Here is a 19,220-nt window from a genome sequence, read left to right on the forward strand (position 1 = left end):
CTAACCCTACCTTTCCCTATGTTGCCGCACTTCGTGATTCTCAGCCCCGGATCCTCTTCTGGCTCTAACTTCAGACCTTTAGTCAGTGAGCCGTTCAGTGGGTCCCGCTTCAGCCGTGTCCCGGCGCTAATCCCGCTGCTGTATGAGCGCTCTCCGGCTGAGTGCAGCTCGTGCTCTGGAATTGCGCCCGCTGGTGTATGACATCAGGGGTGAGGGGGATAATCCAAATGTCCACAAAACTGGTCACCAACGCGTTTCATACTTAGATTTTTTAAAGGTGTCCAAATGCTGGGGTCAGTCCTCCTTTTATTACTGGTGGATCTCTGTGATTGGTTGTTTTATAAAACTCTGTTTTAGAGACTAAATGACCCCAATAAATATATAAAAATTGTGTAAATGTATGAACTTTATTAATATAAAGAAAATTAAAAATCTTTAAAATGATAAATAGTAGATAAATATAAGTATTTAAATATATAATGAAATCTGTTCTAATCAATGGACTGCTTAGTGTAGTCATGTCAATCATAGGTCCTCAAAGTTACTACAATCAAAGCTCCTATATTTATGTCTTAAGGAAAGCTCTCAAATCAAAATCAATATTCAAGCCTTTAGGGTGCAATGTTCCCATATCATATATCCATTCTGCTTCTGATTTGGATATTTTTTCTAAATAATTTCCTCCTCTCCAGTCTTTTACAATCCTCTTTATTCCCACGAATTTTAACCCTCTAGGGTCTTTCTGATGGTGTGTTAAAAAGTGATTAGTTGGTTTTCAGTTTTCTAATGGTCCGGCCTATGTATTGAAGGCCACATGGGCACTCCAACAAATAAACTACACCCTCCGTGTTACAGTTTAAATGCTGTCCAGACAGAAGTGAAACCCTGAAAATCCTGAAAGCATGGCGAGACAGAAGGGCTTTCACTTCTGTCTGGACTGTAAAGGGTGCAAAGAGACTGGAATAAATACTACAAAACCCTTATTCAATTTTCTTTCCAATTCAAGAAACAGACGATTTGATTTGAGACAGCATTTAAACTGTAACACGGAGGGTGTAGTTTATTTGTTGGAGTGCCCATGTGGCCTTCAATACATAGGCCGGACCATTAGAAAACTGAAAACCAGGATAGGGGAGCATATCTATAATATTAAAAGAGGTCTCATAACACATCGTGTTTCTAATCACTTTTTAACACACCATCAGAAAGACCCTAGAGGGTTAAAATTCGTCCCGCACACATCTAGCGATATTTGCAACATGACAGATGCCGCAAGTGCAGCTTTTTTTTAGTGAACAGATTTTATGTTGCGATGTGGGGCTCATTTCGTCCAGCTCTGATCAGGCTCTGTGGGTGCTCGCTGTAAAGGCGGGACACTCAGTAGCTGGGGCGCAGCATTGCTCGGAAACGTATCAGAGAGCCTCATACATCATACAGCGGTCTGTGGGTTGTGGACATTGTTGCCTCTGGTTTCAGCGACGGCCAATGTCCCAGGGCGGCGTCCACATAACAGCGGTTTATTGGGCGTATTCCAGCAATGGGAAGTGACAGCACATTGGACCTTACTCAGAGGCGGCCGTACGGTCTACCACCGCACGGCCCCCTTGATGTTTGGCCAGTGCGCATGCGCACGAGGGAGACGGCTCCCTCGTGCGCATGCGTGAGACCCGCTATGACCGACAGCGCTGGTCGTAGCGGGTCTCTTTCCAAAGGGGGCGAGCTGTCGATGTTGATTGACAGCTCGCCCCGTTTGGAAGGCAGGCCGGGGGGGTGGCAGCCCAAACGGAGGCGTTCCCATGGGAACGCCTACCGTTTGGGGGAGGCCCCACTGACATCACTAGTGATGTCAGTGGAGAGCTTCCGGCTCTGACAGAACCAGAAGCTCTCCGGGGCTTACGACAAGTGAGACCCTACCCTAGGGTCTCGTCGTAAGCCCCGATGGTCGCGATGGTTAGGCTGTAAACCCACAGCCTAACGACCGCAACAGAGGCGGGCGGTCAGGATGCAAGTGGCCGCCCAGTTTCTGAGCGACCGCTTGCATCCTCCGACCGCCTCTGAATGAGGTCCGTAGTGATTTGTGCAGCAACATTAGAAAGGTTAATCTGAATCTGAGTAGACATATCCAGTGCTGCGTGTGGTGTGTACATCTGCATTACTAAAACATGAATTATTTAGCTGTACTGTACACTTGCAGTAATGCACAGCCAGGAAAATGTACGTCACAGGCCAGTGACAGTGTGATTTACAGCACTTGGGAAGGTTGTGGTGTAAACTTCAATAAAAGTAATATAACATTAGGAAAATTGGTGCCTGCGCCAGCGAGGGGACTGTGGGGGTGGGAGCATAACAGGCTCATATTTAGCTATTTTGCCATCATGAACCGCTGGATAGCCCAAATGCTGGCTGAGGACACCTGGCACCTCTAAGGGTTCGGAATCACTGAGACACTGGAAAGAACAACTGTATTACATGTTATATATGAAACACCCAGCATAATATTATATACAAGTAACAAAACAGGAGGTTCACTGCCCACAGAGGCTACTGAACAACCCTACACTACAGGGGATATAGGGTTCAGAGCCGCTCGCTCTGATTCAGGGCCGGGCTTTTTTTTTTTTGGATCGGCCTCTTGGCCGCTCGCATAGCTGTGGGTGACCACCCACAGCTATAGCGAGCGGCCAGGAAGATGGTCGCGATGGTCAAGACCATCGCGACCATCGGGCTTGCGACGAGACCCTTGTGGTAGGGTCTCGTGGCCACAAGCCCGAGAGAGATTTCGGCTCTAACAGAGCCGGAATCTCTCCACTGACATCTCGTGATGTCAGTGGGGCCGCCCCCAAACAGCAGGCGTTCTCATGGGCGACACCGTGTGGACGTGGGCAGCTGCCGGAAGCTTGAATACTCTTCTGGGCGACCGGCATCGCCACTTGAGATTTGGGGGTCTCCTGGCTGTTCTGGGAGAGTAGACAAGTCTGATGTGATATTACTCATATCACTGAAGTATGGCCCTGATTCAGAGCCGGAGCGCTCGCTCTGAATCGGGGCGTTTTTTGGGGGGGTTTTTTGGAGCGGCCTAACGGCGGCTCGCATTGCTGACGGTGGCCAGCTATGCGAGCGGCCAGGATGATAGTCATCCTGGTCAAGACCATCGCGACCATCGGGCTTGTGACGAGACCCTTGTGGTAGGGTCTCGTGGCCGCAAGCCCCAGAGAGCTTCTGGCTCTAATAGAGCCGGAACCTCTCCCACTGACATCACTGGTAATGTCAATGGAGCCGCCCACAAACGGCAGGCGTTCGCATGGGAACGCCTCCGTTTGTGAAGCCACCCCCACGCCACGTCTCCAAAATGGTGCGAGCTGTCGATCAAAACCAACAGCCGCCCCCTTTTGGTGCGAGACCCGGAGAGACCCGGGTCTTGCGTATGCGCACGTCGGAGCCGGCTCCGGCGTGCACATACGCAGTGGCCTAACATCGACTCGCTCGCGAGCGCATATCGCTTGCGAGCGGCTCTGAATCAGGCTCTAGGGCCCTCATTCAGAGCCACTCGCTAGCGGCAGTACGCTCGTTCCGAGCGATGTTCGCACATCTGCGCATGCGTACGGTTTTTAGTACGCATGCGCGAACCAGTCAGTGCGGCCGAGAATCGTTGGTACGCAATATAGCGAGGGCCTGCTATTTTGAGTGACAGAATGAGGCGTATGTGGGTGGTAACAGGGGAAGGTGCTTGAAAACGGGGAGTGGAGATCCGAACGCAGGCGTGCTTAAAGGTCAAAACGGGCGTTTTAAGGGAGTGCATAATTAATACAGCAGCGTCATTGACCACGTCACTTGGTTTTTTTTAACTCAGAACTGCTCGCAAAATAGCGGTTGAAAACACCAACCACAAGAATAGCGAGCAGTTCATACGCTGTACGATGTACTCGATTAATCTAATAAATAGCGGACATGACGTATGGTGCGTGCGGCCAGGGGGCGTTTTTATCAAAAAAACGAGCGTATGTTTTGCTCGCTCGTTCAGACTTAGAGGTGGGAACAGACTGCAATTTGCGAACGGATCATTTGAATAGCCACCCCTTGTTTTTGAACGAACGACCACAAATAGCGAACGGCTCTGAATCAGGCCCTATGTTCCTTAGTAAGACGGGCACACTTTTCAGGTTGCTGGTTGTGGCTGCATCTAGGTTGCAGATTGTATGTAACATGCAGATTGTATGTAACATGCAGATTGTATGTAACATGCAGATTGTATGTAACATGCAGACATGGAAATAGTCACTGTGCTGGCAATATGGGAGCAAAGCAAAGAGAGCCAGGAATTTTGCGCTTGGCAATACCATGCTGCGCTGGAGGCGGGGGCAGGTGTAACATGTAAGATGTCATGTGGGTGTGTAGTAGAGTTACATCATATTCTGGGTTTATATATTAGATCAGTGGTTCTCAAACTCTGGGCCTGATTCAGAGCCGCTCGCTAAGATGCGTACTCTCGCTGCTGGCGATGGTACGCAGTGTGTATGCCTTGTGCGCATGTGCTTACCTTAGCGACAGGTCACAACAATGCACTTGCTCGCTCGCTGCGCACAGACAGCCCAGCAGAGGGAGTGACAGGAGAAGCCGCTTGTAGGTGGTAACAGGGGCGGGCCATTAAAAACGGGGGAGTGGAGGTACAAACGCAGGCGTGCCTGAGCGTCTCAACGGCGTTATAGAGGTGTGCATAATTATAGGACAACGTCATAGTACACGTCACCTGGCTGGTTTTTACACTGAAGTGCTCGCAGTGCTTATGATAGGGTATAGTCAACCTCAAGCGCTGCGATAGCATCCGATGTTACCCGATGTGCCGATGGTTGCATACACTTCGTGGGCATGACGTGCACAAGTGGGCGTCTTAAAACAGGCTGGTGGGTGTCTGCATACACTATGTGATCACTCTTTAAGAAATACTGGGCGTGCTAAAGCCTTGCTGTGCGATAGCACTGCCTACGCAGTTTGCATACACATCGTGCGAGCGATCGCATCTAGCGAGCAATATGATGTGCACAGCAATAAGTCCAAAGCAAATGGTGAGAGTGATTGCCTTGTAAATTCCTCATTCATAGCAGCCAATCATGAACAACACCAAATCCAGATCTGAGAAAAATCAAAAACACAAGGGCGCCTCCTAGTGCAAGAATGTATGAAGTGCACCAAAGTGCAAGAACTTCAAATTAAGTGGCCCCGTACCAATATAACAGAATGACAAAGTGTATCTGAAATCTCAGAATGAATCCTCAGATGAACCTCCATAAAACAGCTCTACTTTAATAAGGCTCATGAGAATACAAACATAAAAACAGATGTAGCATAATCCTATATAGATAAACAACTACCAAAACAAACAACGGAATATCACATACAATTTGTATATAAAGCTATGACATCAGAATATAAGAGTATATCAGCCAAAGACACCGTATACCCAAGAGAGTCTGACTGTCACCACTGTTTTTTGTGCCAGGACGTAACGCATATATATATATATATATATATATTTGCATGATGTGCCGTTTGCGTCAGGAGAGGCAGGGTCGGTGACGGCAGGGGCTGGCTGATGTATGCCAAGTTTAGTAAGGACGTGTTCTTATATTAGCAAACAGATGCAGACTGGCACACTGACTAATGTTTTCTGAGGGTATATTTTAGCATATTTAATTTTTTTGTAAACGAGACGCAGAGAGTTGTAGCTGACGTATTAGAGGGGGTTTTAAGTTTTATTAAAATAATCATTGTATTGTCGTACTGACCCATTTTCTTTTCTTGTCATTAGACCGTAGCTCATCAATGGCACAGAGAAGATAGAGTCTGGTCTTGGTGGCCCGTCAGGGATGAATCCATGTTCAACATTCAAGAAACTTTGCAAACTGTTCTCTCTCGTCTTCTCGACATTTACAGTGCTCTACTTCATCTACATTGTGGTGTTAGTGAAAATCGCTTTGCCCCATGGAACCTTCACATTCCCACTTCTCAGATCCTCAGAAATGGAAGAGTCGATATGTAGCCGTAACGTGACGGGGGACGCCATCGTCAGAGTCAAGAACAGCAAAACCTACCTGATAGCGGCCTACCTGGACATGCGGTCTAGCAGGACCATCCGGATCTTGGCGATAACCAATCGATATGAACCGGACGTGTTGCTCTGCGACTTCTGTTTATCTGGCACTAACAACACAGCCGATGTGGAGTTTCAGGTCCACACCGACCATTTTGATTTTCCTTACGGTACTACAGATCTTCTATGCAACTTGCAGGATGAAAAGGTCCCGGAGTTCATGTCTGTGCAGCAAGTGGACGGTTCTGCGCCAACCTACTTAAAAATACATAACAGTGATCAGCAGGACAACGCTCCTCTTAGGTTCCAGTACAAGTTTCTCATTTGCGTTTCCGCAATGTTCGGATCGTACAGCAACGTCTTACAGTTCATTCAGTCCATGGAGATGTACCAAATGCTGGGGGCAGAGAAGGTGGTCATATACCACACGGACTCCAGCCCGCTCATGAAGAAAGTCCTGTCCTATTACACCCAGGTAAAATTTCTAGACCTGATACCGTGGCCCATCACCTCCTTCTTAAATGTTTCAACGGGTTGGCATTACCCAGACCATCCCGGAGACCTCCATTATTTTGGCCAGACCGCAGCGTTAAATGACTGCATTTACCGCCACATGTACAGGAGCAGATATATAGCTCTCAATGACATTGATGAATTGATTTTACCCGTCAGACACAAGGACTGGTCAGAAATGTTGGACTATATACTAAGTATTGAACCAACCACGAACGTCTTTATCTTTGAAAACCACGTCTTCCCAACAACTCTTGAGGACAAGAGCAGCCCTTTAACCCCCGAAGGGTGGGCCTCGGTGCCAGGACTGAATATAATGCAGCACGTCTACCGCGAGCCCAACCAACCTTATGAAATTAATCCTACGAAGATGATCGTGAATCCCAGGGGTATTGTGAAGGCATCAGTCCACGTTCCACTCGAATTTACAGGGGAGCAGTACCAGGTTCCCAGCGATATCGCTAAACTGTGTCATTACAGGGAACCCAAACAGAAAGACCTACAGAGGGAGTCTCTGATAGAAGATAGGATCTTGTCTAAATATGAAGCCGAGCTGGTGATAAGAGTTAGCAGGGTATTAAATAGGGTCAAAGATTTAAATCTTGGCAGAAAGTTTAAAACAAATAGGAACCAATAGACTTTACCTTCTTCTTTGCACTTAAAAGATTTGTAATTGTGCTGCCTTACCGTAGGGACTGTATCCCAGACATTGCGTAGCCACGTGGATTATCGCTGGAAATTGATTACCTAATATCCTCTGTGTCACAAGGGAAAATATCTTAATGCATTTGCTAAGTGGCTCCTGCCCCATCACAGACAATATTCATGTTATAAATTCTTCTGTTGCTAAAGCTCATTTACGTCTCTCCATAATAGGATAAAATATACAGCTACAGATTGTCTTCATCTGGGACTGGTTATTTTATGCTCATGTTATTATTATGTTTGCTGTTTTGTAAAGTACCACAGTACATGAACACAACAGTAATATACAGCATAGGTATATTAAAGGGTGTACCAGTGTGAGTAGTATAGGTAGGGGTAGGGTAGGTGTGAGGGTGTACCAGTGAGTACTATAGGTGGGAGTAGGGTAGGTGTGAGGGTGTACCAGTGTGAGTAGTATAGGTGTGAGGGTGTACCAGTGTGAGTAGTATAGGTGGGAGTAGGGGAGGTGTGAGGGTGTACCAGTGTGAGGAGTATAGTTGGGAGTAGGGTAGGTGTGAGGGTGTACCAGTGTGAGTAGTATAGGTGGGAGTAGGGGAGGTGTGAGGGTGTACCAGTGTGAGGAGTATAGTTGGGAGTAGGGTAGGTGTGAGGGTGTACCAGTGTGAGTAGTATAGGTGGGAGTAGGGGAGGTGTGAGGGTGTACCAGTGTGAGTAGTATAGGTGGGAGTAGGGTAGGTGTGAGGGTGTACCAGTGTGAGTAGTATAGGTGGGAGTAGGGTAGGTGTGAGGGTGTACCAGTGTGAGGAGTATAGGTAGGAGTAGGGGAGGTGTGAGTAGTATAGGTCATGCTTCGTTTTATTAAAACTTGCAACAAGTATAATAATAATAAATACATAAAATGTAAATAAATAATTACATAAAATCAAAAACTTAATAAAAAAAGGCAAAAAAATACATAATATTACTTCATATTATACTTTTCCTATACTAATACAAACACTTATCTACCCTACTACCTATATACAATCCACCACCTGCAAGGGAAAACTAAGCAAGGATTTAGAAACCACTTCAAGTAAAAGGAAACTATCTAAATCATACATCAAACCCTAAACTATATTACCCATCACCAACACCTACAGGCAGATGTATGCAAACCTTTCCATAAATAAAACAAAATACTTCAAAAAACCATCTACAAGGGAGTGAAAAAAGAGAAAAGAAAACCCAAAGCTGGAATTCAGAGAGACTGTTTGCCACCCACTCAAGGGGGTTTCAACTGGCCCCACCGACGAGACCAGCCGACAGCATCCAACCCCTCCCTATCCAGATCCATCATCCTTCTCACCTCTTGAAGAATCAAACCCACCACATTCCTATAGGGGAGGACCTTTTTCCTTATGGACACCTGACACCGTGCACTCCACGTGTGAAATCTAACTGCTAAACTAGCTAAATAAATCGTGACTAAATTAAATCCACCGTATCTTCTGACTACCCCATAAACCCACTCAGGCTAACTAAGCCCCGAAAGGCACGGAATACCAATGGCTTTTGACACCTCCTCATAAACCTTTACATTAAAGGGACACTCAAGCAGAAAGTGGTCCATCGTCTCCACCACCCCTGGACACTCCTCCCGTGGGCAACCACGATCATTGACACTCTTCCACCTGAGATTCTCCCCAACATAAAGTCTTCCGTGAAAAGAGAGCCAAGCAATGTCTCTAAACTTCTGCGGTATCCTCTGTGAATTTAACAGAGCTAACCCGGCCGAAGCGACATCACTCGGACAGTCCCTCAGGGACAGCTGGTCATGGAAGTGAGTCTGCAAAATTCTTCTCTCCAACTCCCTTCTAGAGAAGTTTTTGACTTCACTCACCACCATGCCAAAACGCCTCATCACTTTCAAACTCTGGATGACGTAGATCGGGAGGTAACCACACCGAATCCGAAAGCTTTTCACCTGGCCACCCTCTAGCCACAACCTGAGGAAGGGGAACATCCAGAATCTAAATCCCTCTACCCACCGAGGGGGAGCATCTAAAATCAAACTCCCAAGATTAAATTTTAAAAAGGCTGTTACAAAAAAAACAACGGGGTTTACCATATTTAAACCCCCGTCTTTCCTCGGTCTGTAGGTGATGTTTCTCCTGACAATATTGACCCCGTTTCCCCACAAAAGAAGGAAAAACAAGGAATTCAATCTGGACCACATAGATTGAGGCAAAAAACACACATAACTGACATATAAAAAAATCGGAATCAAGTAAGTCTTACACAAGTCAACCCTTTCCCTCAGAGATAACTTCCATCTCTTCCAGCTCTCTACCTTCTTGGTAGCATCTTCCAGCTTCTTATCCCAATTTAGGGAGGCATAGTCACCATGGTCAAATGTTATGCCTAGAATTCTAATCTGCTGACTGGCCCGAGGGAAGCTGTCCGGAAGGCAAAATTCATCACCCTCCTCCCCCATCCAGAAAACTTCACACTTTTCATGGTTTACCCTAGAGCACGAGGCTTCAGAGTATTCACAGATAAGATGTTCCACATCACGGGCCTCTATCCGTGAGGAGAGAACCACCGTGACATCATCTGCGTAGGCCACCACCTTTAGCGGAAACTCTGGGCTCAGCTGCACCCCACCCACAGTTCCGCTCTCTACCCTTCTGACGAAGGGGTCAATTGCAAAAACATATAGGAGGGGGCTCAGGGGGCATCCCTGACAAACACCAGAGCCTACCGCAAAAGTGAGACCCACCCAACCATTTACAAGTGGGAAGCTCTCGGCCTGACGATAAATAGCCTGCAGCCAATTCACCACCCGCTCTGGAAGACCATACCTTTTCAGTAGGGCCCAAAGGTACTTATGGTTTACCCGATCAAAAGCCTTAGATTGATCCAATGCCAGTAAATACTTTCCACACTTCTCAGCCCTGCACCGCTCAATGACCTCCCGGACACCTAGGACAGCACTAAAGGTGCTACGGCCCTTCACCGTACAGTGCTGAGAGGGGGAAAGCAACAGCTCAGAAAATTCCGATAGCCTATTGAACAGTACCTTTGCCAAAATCTTCCTGTCTGTATTAAGAAGGGCTATGGGGCGCCAGTTCTCAATACGGGACGGATCCTTTCCTTTAGACAGTAGTATAAGGGCAGATAACCTCATGGAAGGAGGGAGGACTCCCTCTATCGCTATCTTAACTTCCTCTGCCGTTATATCACTCTCCAAAGATTCAGAAGAAACAACCTGAGAACCCAAACCTGGTGTCCTCCTCAGAAATTCCTCCATCCTCTCCCTGATGAGTGAATGCTCAGATAAAAGATCTGAATAATAGGACTCAATCACTTCCAGAATGCCCTTCTTATCAATATGAAGAACACCCTGTCCATCCTTCAGTCCCCTGATCTCTTTGGCATCAACTGACCTCCTACAGCTCTGGTAGGGATCTGGCGAGTGGTATGTTCCATAATCCCTCTCCAGAACTAAGGATGCCAGTCGGTTGTACTGAAACTCCTTCATCCGAGCCTTCACCCGGGAGATTTCCCCACTATCTCCCTCCTCAGAGATCAAGAGATCCAATTTCTTTCTCAGGCTATGGTAGATGTTACGTCTTAACAAGTTTTTTTTGGCAATAGACCCACGGAAAAACTTCCGGATTCTCTTTTTAATCACCTCCCACCACTCAGATCTACTCCAACCCGCCTCCAAAAGTGTCTCCTGAGATTGAAAGAAGAGCCTAAAGGATTGTCTAATGCTCTCTTCTTCCAGAAGCTCTGAGTTCAATCGCCACAGGCCCCGCCCTTTCTGAGGGGTTTCTGAGGCATTCAAAGTCACTGAGAGAAAAGCGTGATCGGAAAACTCCACTAACCTCACCCCTAAAGATGAGGTCTTTGAAGATTCCTTAACAAAAAACCTATCTATTCTAGATCTATGACTACCACTAAAAAAGGTGAAACCTGTGAGGTCTGGGAAATGCCGAATATGCACATCTACCAGACCCGCCTGTCTAATCATGCTAACTAAAAAATTGGAGTCATAGCCCAGAGTTTTCTTTGAGCCTCCCCTATCTTTTGGCCTAATTATGGTATTAAAATCACCACCAAAGATAACTTGCTGGGCCGTAAAAAGAAAAGGTTTTATCTCCATGAAGAGACATTTCCTATCCCACTGTGACTGAGGACCATAAATATTGATTAACCTAAGGTCCTGTCCCTTCATGTTGATATCCAAAATCATACATCTACCTGCTTGCAACTCTATAACCTTGTACACAGTTACCATGTCAGTAAAAAGCACTGCCACCCCACCGTACGGCTCGGCCGCAAGAGACCAGTAAGAAGGACCCCTCCTCCACTCACGCTTCGCTTTGTGGAGGAGATCCAACTTACTAATCCTAGTCTCCTGCAAAAACAAAAAATCAACCTCAACCGTGTTGAAAAAATCAAAGGCCATTACACGAGCACGTTCAGAAACTACGGAAGCCACATTAATCGTGGCACATCGTATAGGTTGGGGATCCATGATGTATAGATTATTAAATGCAAGACCTTGCTTACTTTTACCTTGCACAATTCCCAGCACCAAATCCACCACAAAACTACAAGCTAACCCTACTCGGGCCAGCCTTCTCTTCCATAGCGACAACTGTCACTACCCGTTCCTCCCTTACTCCCTGACAATCTACAGGGACCTTCTCCCCCGTACGAGAAGGCCCAGGATCAGGAGGTTTGGGTACAAACTTGATAACCTGATGCTCAGTACCAGGTACCTGTACCTGACTCGGCCCTACACAGGAGCCTTGGGACACACCTTGAGCCACCCTATCCTCCTCCATACCCTGGGTCTCCTCTATCACCGTCACTTCCTCCACCACACTCCCTAAACTGCACATATTTTCCTCTTCCAGCTGAGTTCCAGCAGTGTCACACTCTAATCCCTCCCCATCACCTTCCTCCTGATCTGATCTCTTTCTCCTCCTTTTATTCCTTTCCTCCCCCCCTTCAATTTTATTAACTTTCTTTGTCACTTTCCTTGCTTGCTTCTTATCCTTCCCTGTTACCAAACTCAATTCACCCCCACTCCTCATTACTTCCTCCTCATCAGAGGAAAATACATCAAATTTGTTGCTTAGCACAACTTGCACATCTTCACCTTTCCTCTTTTTCTTATTTCCTCTCCTTACCTCCTGAAAAGGTGCCTCCTCTACCTGTTTCCCTTGCACCTGCTTTACATGTTCATCTACACCTAGTGGTTCTTTTTGTCTCACCACCTCCTCCTCCCTTCTTGGTTCTGGCCTAACCTCCTGCCCACTATTATGGCTGGCCCGAGGACACCTGCTATACGGGTGGCCTTCTTCCCCGCATAAATTACATTTGACCACCCCACATTCTCTGGATACATGACCAATCTTATTACACAATGAACATTTTATCACATTACATTCGCTGCTCAGATGCCTGAAATCTCCGCACTTAAAGCAGGTTCTTGGTTGACCCTGGTAGAAGCATTGTACTCGATCCCTGCCAATGTATGCAGCGGATGGTACATGGATGAATCCTCTGTCAGAATGACGCAGCTTTACCAGGGCCTCCCAAGCTCCCCCCCATACCCCCATTGTATATCCAGATTTGCTTAGGTCAGACTGTATATCACAATATCTGGACAACCAGTACGCAATATCTTGGACAGGAATGGACTCATTCCTCACTAGAATATGCACCTTCACTTTATTATGCTTTGTAACCAAATTTACTCTGTACATATCATATGGTTTTGACATTTTACATGCCTGCCATTTTGTCCAGAACACTTGTAGTCCCTGGTAGGATAAAAAACTCAAATCAAATTCTGCAGATTTGACTGGGTGTATGCAAGCATATAAATCTGAGGGTTTAAACCCCAGACCAAAAATCATCTTTAAGAAAGTCTCCTTTGTAGGAACTTCCCCCTCTCCTGCCCATCGGAACTGGATTAAATTTCTCCTTTTTCCAACCTGGCCTGCTGCACCCGGCATTTGTGGACCAGCATTGTTCACATTCATATTGAAAGCATTAGATCTTGTCACCATTTTAGCATACGATATACTTCCAGGAACAGTCTGTTTGTCCGATACGTTTGTTACCACACTCCCCCCACCCTCTCTCCTTCTTACATCATCACAAATTATTTTGGCAGCCTCTGCAGCCCTGGCTGGTACAAGCATCTTATCTCCATAAACAGTTTCTATTACTTTAATCTGCTCCTCCGGAAGCCCAGTCTTTTCTAATGCAGGCATTCCTTGTGCAAATTGTCTTTCCTTTATGCGCCCTCCTAAACCAGTACCATGCGGCAACTTCCTTGTACCTATAACCTTCTCGCCCTGCACGTCTCCGGGTACAATGCCCAGAGCCTCCCCAGCAACAGGTAATTCACCTGCCACTGCAGATTCACCTGGAGATCCCCCCTCAGTGCCACTTTTCTGTAAAGCTTCCTCAAGCCTTAATTCAGACATAACCTCCATTTGAGCCTGGAACACCGCGCCCTCTGTGTTCCTGGCTCCGCCATCTGCCATCACTACAGGTGGAAATAGTTCATGCCGGGCACTGTCAGGCTCAGCCGTCACCGGCCACTTCTTACCTGCCTTACCCCCAGCACCCGGCACACTGTTACTCACCTGCAGGACAGCCGGCTCACCAAAAGCGCCCTTTTCCGCAACATCCTCCACCTCGCAAGACATCTCCACTGTGTCCCCTGCAATGAACTTCTCCTGGGAATCAGCAATCACAGCACCAGACACCTCTGACATAACTTTATCCTCCATATTTACTGCATCTTCAGCTGTATTAGACTCCGTTACTGCTGCTGCCTCCAGCTGCATACACTCTGCCTGGACATCAGCTGGTAGGTTTGTTTCACTTTCAGTTGCACAGACAGGCTGTGGGGTGCTGCTGCTGCAATCACCAGGTACACTGATAACACCTGTCTCCATGGGTGTCGGCCCTGATTGGACCTTTGCATGAACTGGTAACCCTTTCACTGCTGCTTGCATCTGCTTTTCCTTTTTTTCCAAGCGCTTTTCTTGCAATTTACTTTTAACCCTTCCCAGAGTTACAGAAAGGGTTTCAATCACTTCTTTTAACACTGGTTTCTCCCATTTATAGCAGGTATTTCTTTTTTTCTTCTTATCATTAATTCTGGTCTGTATACGCTTTGCCTCTCTTTGTAATTCCTCAATAGAGAAGCTATCAAATGATTCCTCCTCCTCCTCCTCCTCCTCATCTTCCTCTTCATCCCCAGTATCACCAGGGGATCCAGGAACATTCTCCAAGGCATCAAGGGGCTTCACCCCCCCACATACTTCACTACCCCCTGGGCAGACAGTAGCTGCTGTCACTCCACCCTGTGTTACATCACACAGGGGAGCACCCAGGGAAAGTTTGTGGGAATCCGACTGTGGCTCCAGTTTCTTCACTGGGCCCACACCGACAGGGTAGGTAGCTTCCAGCACTGCTCGACCCTTTGTTCCATCACATAGGGGAGCACCCTCAGACATAGGGGGAACAAGCTGTGGTTCCAACTGCACAGAAGCCGGGCTGATGATATTGCCTCCACTGTCACTCATGCTGCTTCCTGATGATCCGGACTGGCCTGCCGCACTAGTTATCCGGACACCAGGAGTCTTTGCTTTGGCTTTTGCTTTAGAGCCCGAGCCACGGGCTGAATGTCGGGAGCACTCTCCCCCAGGAGGATCCACCCCCCTGGGGAAGCCAGCAGGGAGTCTCCCTGCAGACACGGGACACACCTGCAGCAGCTAGAGCTCTCCTCCACACAACCTCCTCACAGCTCAGACAGCACACACTGCAGAGTCTCCGCCCCCAGGATAGGTGGGAGTAGGGGAGGTGTGAGAGTGTACCAGTGTGAGTAGTATGAGTGGGAGTAGGGTAGGTGTGAGGGTGTACCAGTGTGAGTAGTACAGGTAGGAGTAGGGGAGGTGTGAGAGTGTACCAGTGTGAGTAGTATGAGTGGGAGTAGGGTAGGTGTGAGGGTGTACCAGTGTGAGTAGGATAGCTGGGAGTAGGGTAGGTGTGAGGGTGTACCAGTGTGAGTAGGATAGATAGGAGTAGGGTAGGTGTGAGGGTGTACCAGTGTGAGTAGTAATGGTGGGAGTAGGGTAGGTGTGAGGGTGTACCAGTGTGAGTAGTATGAGTGGGAGTAGGGTAGGTGTGAGGGTGTACCAGTGCGAGTAGGATAGCTGGGAGTAGGGTAGGTGTGAGGGTGTACCAGTGTGAGTAGGATAGATAGGAGTAGGGTAGGTGTGAGGGTGTACCAGTGTGAGTAGGGCAGGTGTGAGGGTGTACCAGTGTGAGTAGTACAGGTAGGAGTAGGGTAGGTGTGAGGGTGTACCAGTGTGAGTAGGATAGATAGGAGTAGGGTAGGTGTGAGGGTGTACCAGTGTGAGTAGTAATGGTGGGAGTAGGGTAGGTGTGAGGGTGTACCAGTGTGAGTAGGGCAGGTGTGAGGGTGTACCAGTGTGAGTAGTATAGGTAGGAGTAGGGTAGGTGTGAGGGTGTACCAGTGTGAGTAGTATAGGTAGGAGTAGGGTAGGTGTGAGGGTGTACCAGTGTGACTAGTATGGATGGGAGTAGGGTAGGTGTGAGGGTGTACCGGTGGGAGTAGGGTAGGTGTGAGGGTGTACCAGTGTGAGTAGTATAGGTGGGAGTAGGGTAGGTGTGAGGGTGTACCAGTGTGAGTAGTATAGGTGGGAGTAGGGTAGGTGTGAGGGTGTACCAGTGTGAGTAGTATAGGTAGGAGTAGGGTAGGTGTGAAGGTGTACCAGTGTGAGTAGTACAGGTAGGAGTAGTGTAGGTGTGAGGATGTACCAGTGTGAGTAGTATAGGTGGGAGGAGGGGAGGTGTGAGGGTGTACCAGTGTGAGTAGTATAGGTAGGAGTAGGGGAGGTGTGAGGGTGTATCAGTGTGAGTAGTATGGGTGGGACTAGGGTAGGTGTGAGGGTGTACCAGTGTGAGTAGTATAGGTGGGAGTAGGGTAGGCATGAGGGTGTGCCAGTGGGAGTAGTGTAGGTAGGAGTAGAGTAGGTGTGAGGGTGTACCAGTTTGAGTAGGTTAGGTAGGTGTACGGTAGGTGTGAGGGTGTACCAGTGTGCGTAGTATAGGTGGGAGTAGGGTAGGACTGAGGGTGTACCAGTGTGAGTAGTATAGGTAGGAGTAGGGGAGGTGTGAGGGTGTACCAGTGTGAGTAGTGTCAAAACTGGATTATTGGCTGAGACAAGATCAGTTTAAAATTGAAGCGTGCACGACGCCATCTTGCAAATGGCAGCTAGACTCCATTTTAGAAACACGAATCTGCAAGACGCCATTTTGCGACTAGCGTCACTTTACGTTACAACTCAGGAGCTAAGAACAGATGGCAATGTTTTTGATAATCTACCAAGGGTAACTGGAAGAACAAGCTTCCTGAGTAAAAGTAAATAGAATAGACAATGAGTGTTTTTACATATCAATTGGGAATCCCTGTATGCAGACAAAGTATAGTTGTGGCAATTGTAATATAATCCAGGCATTGATCTACACAATTGGATTTGTCTGAATCCTAAACAGGTTTTAGCCTCACACCCAGGCAGGATGGCCCCAATTTCACAGCTTGAGGTGGTAACACAGTTGCATTTCACACAAGAGTCTGGGAGAACAAAAGAGTTTTTTCCTTTGAACACAGGAAAGGTGGGGGCCTGCTGACAGAGGGCATGTGGAACTATCTGGCTCAACATGTCACACTGCTAAGATGCTCACTTAATGAGAGTTAAAGTGCACCCATCTTCATACACACATTAATACGTCTTTATATCAAAGCCCGAATACTCACACATTACATATTCACACATAAGATTTAATAAGCTTTAAAGTATATGATTTAAGTTGGTTCAGTTAGTTTAAATGCTGTGAAACAAAGATATTTGATAACTAAGGTTCTGTACATGTTAAGACAGCAGTGTTTGGGTTCGTACTGATGCATACTCTTTCAACAGAATTCCGGTACTATCGGTGTGGAGATCGCATCAGGCATTCCCAACTTATGGACCGCAGAGACTACATGCAACAAAATGTATATTTTAGGAACAACTGTTAGGATGCAGCATGGGGGCGGGGAGGCGGAGACCCTCAGTTGTTAGAGGCTGGGCGAGCCTATTTGAACCAGCCTGTTAAATGCACTGTAACATATGCTTCTCCCCTGGGAACCAATGGCATAAGCAAGAAACTTCTCTATTGTCCTGTCTATTCTGGGGGGGTATAAATATGTGTGCTCAAATGCTGGGATTGTAGTCTTCTTGCTTAATGCTGAATGACGACGGGGTTTCTTGCTGATGCCTATCACCGGATCCGGGACCGCTGTGTATGTATACTGTACTTGGGTCTGTATAATTCCTTTGCGTCTAATTGTGTCTGGATCAATAGCGTGTAACTGACTGTACTTTTACTTGAATAATACTTGTGCTTTGGAACCACATATTCCAGGTCTAAGTCTTTATTTACTGTATGACTGCGTACGCAAATTAGCGTCATCCTTAGAAGGTGTAGGCAGGATATAAGAAGATACAGGCAGGGGTATATAAAGGTTAATTTTAATATTAACAGATGGGGGCTCATCGAGTGAAGTCACTTACCTACTCACACGGCACATACGGCTATCGATATCTCAGCAAAGGGTGGAGTGGCCACATACAGGGTTTTCCTGTAACCGCTTTGTGCTGAAAAATCGCTATCTGTTTTCGTGTGAGCAAAGGAAGCTGACTAGAATCCAGGGACAAGAGAAGAAAAAGTTTGTTTTCCTTTGTTGATAGAACCTAATGTTTAAAAGGGTGCTGCTGTATTGAGTACGCGGCTGAGTCGCAGTTTTGCGCACAGTAAAAGACGCACTTTTGCGTAGGCAGTTAAAAAGTCATTGTACGGTTGTGTGTTGTGTATGCGGCTGTTCGCACAATAGCGTATACGTACTTCCGGTTCTGCTGCCACTTGTTTAAACAAAGCCGTTGGGGTTCACCTTTTTCAATTGTTATCAATATCTGGGTTAACGTGTATTTTTCTGCGCAGAAAAAAAGTGTGTAACAGTGAATATTTGTTGGACAAAGTTAAGGGTATCGTATGATCCTTATGGTCTAGGTGCAAGAGTTAGTCTAGCCGCTCGGTAAGTAGCTTTACCGTTCTATACACAGTAGCAGGTGTACATGTTGTCTTTGTTGTAGAGAGGTGCGTGGAAGTAGCCGACTTAAACTTCCATAGTTGTGGAAGTTGCCTTACTAAATGTTATCCGGGTGTGGAAGTTGCCTTTTTCAAATCTTATCCAGGTGTGTGGGCGCCGCCGACTTAAATCGTCCACAGGTAAGTGAAAGTATCTTGATTGTCTTTCACCAGTTTAAATCTGTATTGAAAAGTGTAGGATTTTGTCTCAGAATGGGAGCCATGCAAACAGTAAAGATGTTAGACAAGGATGTGCTGCTAATGGAGGCGCTGATCGGATCGGCCCGTCGTATTATGCATACTAAGTACGGTACTTATGCAATAAGGTATTATGATGTATGGTTTGAAATTACGATGAAGAGTGTTAGACCGTTTCCCAGAATTGGTAGTTTTGATAAAGATGTATTAGATAATGTCCGGGATCACATCAGTCTGATGCGCTCCCGAGAGAAAAAGGTCAAATATTTTGAATGCTTAAAATTGTGGCAGCATGAAGGGGATGCGTGGCTTAAAAATGTGCAAGCGACGCAAACTAGCGTTGCGAGCGCATTGCCAGAAAATACATCCGTGACGCTGAATTGCAATACGGGCGAGCCGCAAAATGGCTCCCCCACCTTATGTGGATTGAGGTGTAAGTACAGTTACCAAAAGTACCCATAAAAATGTAACAAGCAATTTGTACCCTCTCTTAAGCAACCATAAAGAAAATGTTTATGAT

The 19,220-nt window shown here is 46.8% G+C and overlaps 1 protein-coding gene across 2 annotated transcripts in view; it reads left to right on the plus strand.

The window, feature by feature from the left end:
* Nucleotides 1-7,664, plus strand: part of LOC148473372 (uncharacterized) — a 51,826-nt gene extending 44,162 nt beyond the window's left edge. For both annotated transcript variants that reach the window (XM_088459692.1, XM_088459693.1), the window contains one exon: nucleotides 5,807-7,664. In XM_088459692.1, coding sequence (XP_088315818.1) covers nucleotides 5,865-7,238 — 1,374 coding nt within the window. In that variant the 5' untranslated portion in view covers nucleotides 5,807-5,864 and the 3' untranslated portion in view covers nucleotides 7,239-7,664. The remainder of the gene's footprint in view (nucleotides 1-5,806) is intronic.
* The last annotated feature ends 11,556 nt before the right edge of the window (nucleotides 7,665-19,220 follow it).

The sequence above is a fragment of the Taudactylus pleione genome, unplaced genomic scaffold, assembly GCF_031769625.1.
Source record: "Taudactylus pleione unplaced genomic scaffold, aTauple2 ptg000927l, whole genome shotgun sequence".
NCBI lineage: Eukaryota > Metazoa > Chordata > Amphibia > Anura > Myobatrachidae > Taudactylus > Taudactylus pleione.